The sequence below is a fragment of the Pyrus communis genome, chromosome 4 (assembly GCF_041283825.1).
Source record: "Pyrus communis isolate YQ-2024b chromosome 4, ASM4128382v1, whole genome shotgun sequence".
NCBI lineage: Eukaryota > Viridiplantae > Streptophyta > Magnoliopsida > Rosales > Rosaceae > Pyrus > Pyrus communis.
Genome location: NC_142568.1, coordinates 7,967,512 through 7,974,097, shown reverse-complemented (window position 1 = coordinate 7,974,097; position 6,586 = coordinate 7,967,512). Strand labels below are relative to the sequence as shown.

Here is a 6,586-nt window from a genome sequence, read left to right as displayed (position 1 = left end):
ACTCAAATTGTAAAATCGTTTGCTTATATATTAACGATACATCCTGATTTAAAAGTGTACAAAGTATTGACTCATTTAACATATATAGCCTAACAGACTATAGTACCAAATTAAATCCATCAATCATGCGTGGTCTAAATCTATAGCTGCTGACTTGTGCTGCTGAGAGGGCTGTGAAAGATCTTTCAGCTGCTGTGCATATGACGTCCCAAATCACTCTGCTTTTTCACCACCTCCCTTCCACATGGCGTGCATGACAAGTACTAAATCAACACACAGAACTCGCCGGACAGCTAGCTTCTGGTTATGGTCATCCTTTTATTTTCTCTTTTAATTGCACAAAATATACAACAGCTTCCAACCGGCCTTGCTAAAATACAATTCGAGAAGCATTTCCAATCAATAAATGTCACAAATAATTAAGTCATCTAGTATGAAACAGTAAAAAATTGCATAACAACCTGTAAATTGGTATCATGCACTAAACAATGTTTCGTACCTTCACTGTAAAGTGGTACACATTCAACTTCAACACATACAGTCATGCTAGCTGCATATATATATACTCATGATCACAATTAACACATGCTGCAACTTTATGTACAATATATCAGATTGAGTATACAATAATAAAGGAATTTTACTCACTAAAGTACCCTTTGAATTAGTCACGTGAAATAAGGCAAAATACATTCAACAAATATTGCAGTCCCGTACTACGTATATAGTAGTCTTGACTAAGTTATTTTGTAATTAATCATATAATTGGTCCACCTAGTTGCCCTAGTATATATTCATCAACACAAAAAGTCACAAATTTAAAGTCGAATAGGTAAAAATAATACCATAATTGTGTTTTCTTATGTACAGCAACTGGATTAATAATACTCAAATATCGATCCCTTTAAAGTGCTGTACCTCCTACGATTAATTAGTATTATGTATTGGCTAATAGTTACTGTAATATTCATGTTCTTGATCATTTCCAGAGATCAATTTGGAAAGTAGAGGTTGATGTTGAGGCATAGTCCTGTTCAATGTTATTATTATTGTCTGGCCTTCTGGAAGCGTCATTGGCAAGCATATTAATGTGTTCAGCCACATGAAATATTTCCTCTGCATGAGAGTAATTTGTTACTTCCTTGGAAGCATCTTGCTGGTCATGGCTGAGCTGTGACGCAACATACTTGTCAAGGGCTCGCCAATCCTTCACTTGATCAACAGCTTGCAGATAATCATTGTTGTTGTCAAGCGCATGTACTGATGGCGACGACGATGATTTGAACAGATTTTGCTGGGAGATGTATTGCGCAAATTGCTCCTCTTGTGTGAGTGTGGAAGACTGCATAACACAATTACCATATAGGGTAGCTGACTGATGAGGAACTTTGGGGCTTTCCAATTGAGGGAGCTGGAAAAAAGAGTCATGATGATGATGTGGCATGTTATACAGCAAATCAAACTCTTGCTTGCATTGTGAATAGTGTAGCTGCTGCTCATTTTGTGATGCATAAGTGCGGGACATTGATGTCCTTGGAGGGTTATCAAGTTGTGGCAGGAATGAGACTTGATCATAGCAATCTGGTGACTCGTAATCTCCCATTCTGCTCACGGCTGCCAACTTTTTCTTGAACGCCCTACACACAACCCATCCTTCTTCCTGCACGGTACAATCATAACAATATTTGATGTTAGAAATTTCACTTTTAAGGTATAGAAACATACCTATTGTGGAGGCGCACAAATTCATCAATTTTGTGTTCGGTCAAAAAAGTACAGCGCGTACATGGTATGGGCGGCAACAAACCAATACTTGATTGTCTTGCTTAAATTCTAGATATGCATGGAAAGAATATGCAAAAGCTTGAAATATTAATGTCAGTAACCTAGTAGTAATCGATACGCTTAGCTTTGATACCATGTTCTATACCAATAAAAACAAAAGTTTTATCGGTGGAGAGCGTCAATATATATATATAGGCAATTAGCACAATTGATGTGGAACTAATGCTCAGCATGTAACATGTAATAAGCTCATAGCTTAAAACGAAAAAACAAAAATTAGTATATACTTGCCTGAGGAGTTCCATTTTCATTAGTTTCTAGTCGATATTCATGCATGATCCAATCTGACTTCTGTCCATTTGGAGCACGGCCTTTGTAAAAGACTAAGGTTTTTCTCATCCCAACGAGGAATTTTTCTCCTCTATAAATAGCCTTATCTCTTCCTGTAGCTTTCCAAAACCCGGCTTTCGTTGCCCTATTTGTACGACTTCCAGTAGGGTACTTCTTATCTTTGTGGCTAAAGAAGTACCATTCATTCTGATCACCACTTCCTATCTTGCACAAGTCTGTCCAATTCAACATTATAATGGTGAACATGATCAGCAGATAATCGGATGAGCTTGCTTATTATAACCAAACCATGAATTAATTAGTAAGTACCTTCAAGATCCCACGGCTCAATCTTATAAAGATCAACTTCTCTGATGACATCAAAATCAATCGGTTTCAAAGCAATCTTCTTTCTGAGATAATAATCAACAAGTTCTTCATCTGTGGGACGGAATCGAAAGCCTGGGGGTACATGTGATGAAAGTGTATCCATATTCTTCACCTGCGGATAATAATGAAAAACCTGCATTATAATTTCAAATATGAACACATTCAGGCCAATAAAAAAAAAATGAACAAATAATAAGCAATATGATTAAGGTATATTACAAATTCTTTCTCCTGGTTGTGAGAGGATTATGTGCGAAGGTGAGAGAAGACTGTACTTTTACTGACTTTAAGAATGTGGTTAACATATCTAACCGTCTAATGCAGTAAGTTCATATCAATAGAGAAAAACACACACACACAGAGATAATATATGATTAATATTCTCGTGCACGACGAGTAATTTGGATGTTGTTTATAAAAAGAATAATATTACACAAATACATGTAGCGCAAAAAAATAACGTACCAAATTGTTTAGTTACAGAACAATATTTTAGTATAACTGTAAATACATGAGGACATATGCAGCTGCAAAGTTTTTTTTTTTATTTTTTTTATTTTTTTTCAAATAACATATGCACCATATCATCCAAGAAAAACAAAACAGCATCCCGTAGCGGGCATGAAGGGTAGGAACCTGAGAACCGCAACTACTTTCAGTATACCTTGTTGATTCTTACAATGGAGTATTCCATGAAGAAGCCTTCTATTATCTATAGATGGTTCCACAGAAAACAAAAAACGGAGAAAACACTATGTTTCAATGATTAAGAAAATGTTATGTCGATCGAAAGGCTAAAACATATAGCATATATATGTGTATATAAACCTAGAAAATAGACAAAAAAATAATATATATATATATATATATATATATATATATATATCTCTTAAGCTAGAGAAGAACCCTAGGGGCTAAGAATTCTGACAAAAAAAAAGGAAAATAAAAAAGAAATCTAAAACTTACCAAATTAGAGAAAATCATCCTATAAAATCTCCCCTCCTGAGCAGATATTTTTTAAAATTCTTTCTAGAACTTATTGAAAAAACCCAAACTTTCCAAGAATGAGCCTATGGGAGATTATGGGAAATCAGTTGGCGAATTAATTATAGAGGAGTACGAATTTCATAGCCCAAAATATTTCCATTAACAATTGATTTACTATTAATTAATCTGTGGTTCTATCTTTCATTTTACCGATTATACAAAATGCATATATGTCCATCAAACTAAAGGTGACAACTATAGAAAGCAGGAGTTTGACATTGGCAGGCAAGAAGAATTTAAACAAGATGACCGACGTGCAGCAGTTGGACTGGAACTACGTATGTACAATAGTAACATTCGTTCAAGGTATTAGCTTTTTAATCTTGTATAAATGTGTAATTATATACTAACATTAGGGATGTGAAAACTTTTAACCTATGTATAAATCGAATATTGTTTAATATAGAAGAAACAGAAAAGAAAAGGGTTTCTCTTGTATCAAGCATGGTGACCACTCCTGAGGCATCTTTCACTTTAAGTTTATAACATAAGGATTGATGTTTGTGAGACTGAAAAATATGGCCACAAAATTTGCCAAGAAAAAAAAATGTATGACAAAATGTTGACTTTAGATTCAAGTACTTAAACTAAGAAGATGGGAACGAAAGGTATAATCATATTTTAAGTTAAACAAACACAAAATGTTTTGTCTACACCACAAGAAACTATCATTTTTTTGTTCAATCGGGTCAGCTCATAAAAAGGATTAACTAAAATAAAAAAGGACAAATAAAAAGGAACACCCAAGCGCGCGCGCGCGCGCACACACATATATGAGAGATGTGTATTAATTATGCACAAAATAGCTCCTTGTGAGAATTGGAAGATATATATTCAAACTATAATCCATGTAACACATTTTTGTGGTAATAAAAAACGATAACAAAAAGAAGCCAATGCAAGTTATCAGATAACCAGAAACAAAATGATTATACATGTAGGACTCGTCTTAATGATTTTGTTTTTCATGTAACCATATGGTAATGACATGTTCTGGAGAGTATAGATCCATGTGGTAAAAAGACATGAAAACTCCATCAAGTTGATAAAGAAGAAGACATTTTGATCACTCGGGTAAACCCAAAATTGAAAGGTAATTACTAATCAAAGGAGACTAGTGTTTTTCCACATGTGATAATATTTTGCCAAATTATATATCAGCTATATATAAAAAAATGAAGCGCACACACCACAAAAACTGGAAAAAAAAACCAGATCGATTTATGCCATTCCATAATAGAGAAACATGATCGCACCTATTTTGAACTATAGACATATACCATATATATTTTGAACGAACTTAAGTTTGCCCAATATTTGACTAAGCCAAGCTAATATTTCATTTGCTTTAATACCAAAGAATTCAGGATCATTTCAATACATTCACGAGCAGTGACCGTACGATGAATCGAAACCATTACAACAAATAAAATAAATCAAACCCAAAAGAGAAACAAAAGAAGAAGAAGATGATGGTGAAGAAAAATGAGGAGGTGAGATGAAGAGGTGACAACCTTGGTAATCTTGACAACACCCTATGGAAGTTAAAATTGCTGCATACAGATCTGGTTGATGAACCATAAACCTTGTATCCAATCACCAATCAGCTTTAGAGAGAAGGGGACAAGACAAGAAGAAGCAGGGGCTATTTTTCGTCACTCTTTTTTAACTTTTGTTAGTGAAAGAAAAATACCACTAGCAGACACAAAAAAAAGAAGCACAGAAAGAAAGGAACGGCAGTCAACAAACAAACAAGAAATTAACAAAGCAAATCCCCGGGAATTGAACTTACTAATCTCCCCCCTTCAAAAAATTGTTTGTACTAGTCCCAGAGAGAGAGAGAGAGAGAGAGATCAGATCCCGAGGAAGGGAAAATAGGGAGATGAAAGGGAAAGGGAAAGGTGGAGGGTAGCCAGGAATGGAAATTCAGAGAAGAAGTGGAGTTAAATAAGAAGCAAAGCAAAACAAACGAACAAAATATATATTAACAAAACACATGCCCTAATATTATATATCCCTCTCCTCAAGTACATTCTCTCTCTCTCTCTCTCTCTCTCTCTCTCTCTTTCTTTCCCCCCTTATCCTTTCAGAGTGTGTCTGTATGGGATGGGTGGATGGCTTGATTGCTGCAAAAGCTTTGCCCGAAAAAAAGGGGAGGCGCTCAAATGGCTCAAGAAAGTGAATGAAATCAATCAATGAATATTTAGAGAGAGAGAGAGAGAGAGAGAGAGAGAGAGAGAGAGAGAGGGAAGGGGGGTAACCTCCAGAGAGCTTGCCACCCACCAGTGATGGAGACCAGAAGAGAAATTAAAGTTGAACTTCTTTGAGGTTGTCGATCCTATCTATGTGAGAGCGAAAGAAGATTGGACGGTGCGGATTGGATGATGTCTTAACCTTGTACCTTGAAGGGCAAAATAACAAAAGGGTTTAATTAATAGTGTCTTACAGAAATTAATTGACTATTGGTAATACTGTACGATGACGATGATTGATGATATAAATATATATGTGGAGATATTTGTAATTAGTGGAAGGATATTTTTGGTGGTGACCCCTCTTACCCTCTCCATGCCTGAGGACGAGGCTGTGGTGAACATTCTCCCGCCAAAATGTAACACCCCTTGATATGCACGTCCTGTTTAATCATGATACGAAAGTTTATCGCTTTCTAGATGATTACTATTTGTCTCATAACCCTTATTAAAAAAGTGATAAACTTTTCCTAACTTCTAAGTGAGAAAAATTATACTGTATACACACACATTTTAGCCTTAATTATCTCATCATATATTAAGAAATTTAGCTTATCAATCCAAATGTGTGCCTGTTCTGTTGGGTTTGTGAAAAAAAAATTAATAAAATTAAAAGTATCATTCATCCCATATGTGATATGTGATTACATTCTCCGTTATCAAATTAAGCTTTTGTTAGTCGGATTTAATCAGAAAGAGAAAAGTATATATATATATATATATATATCATTATTAGAACATGCATGCTTGTCAAACGACTTAAAATCGATCCAATTACTAAC

The 6,586-nt window shown here is 34.9% G+C and overlaps 1 protein-coding gene across 5 annotated transcripts; it reads right to left on the bottom strand.

The window, feature by feature from the left end:
• Positions 1-638: 638 nt before the first annotated feature.
• On the bottom strand, positions 639-5,791 carry LOC137723551 (NAC domain-containing protein 7). 5 transcript variants are annotated; one of them, XM_088692440.1, is made up of 4 exons: positions 5,067-5,791; positions 2,446-2,638; positions 2,077-2,351; positions 639-1,660 (listed from the first exon to the last, which is right to left on the bottom strand). In XM_088692440.1, the coding sequence occupies exons 2-4, from the start codon at positions 2,606-2,608 to the stop codon at positions 980-982; spliced, it is 1,119 nt and encodes a 372-aa protein (XP_088548566.1). In that variant the 5' UTR covers positions 2,609-2,638; positions 5,067-5,791; the 3' UTR covers positions 639-979. The 5 variants fall into 5 exon arrangements, with proteins under 5 accessions (XP_088548566.1, XP_088548567.1, XP_068318850.1 ...); XM_088692441.1 differs by having other exon boundaries at positions 2,446-2,617; XM_068462749.2 differs by having other exon boundaries at positions 639-1,656; positions 2,073-2,351; positions 5,067-5,783.
• Positions 5,792-6,586: the final 795 nt, after the last annotated feature.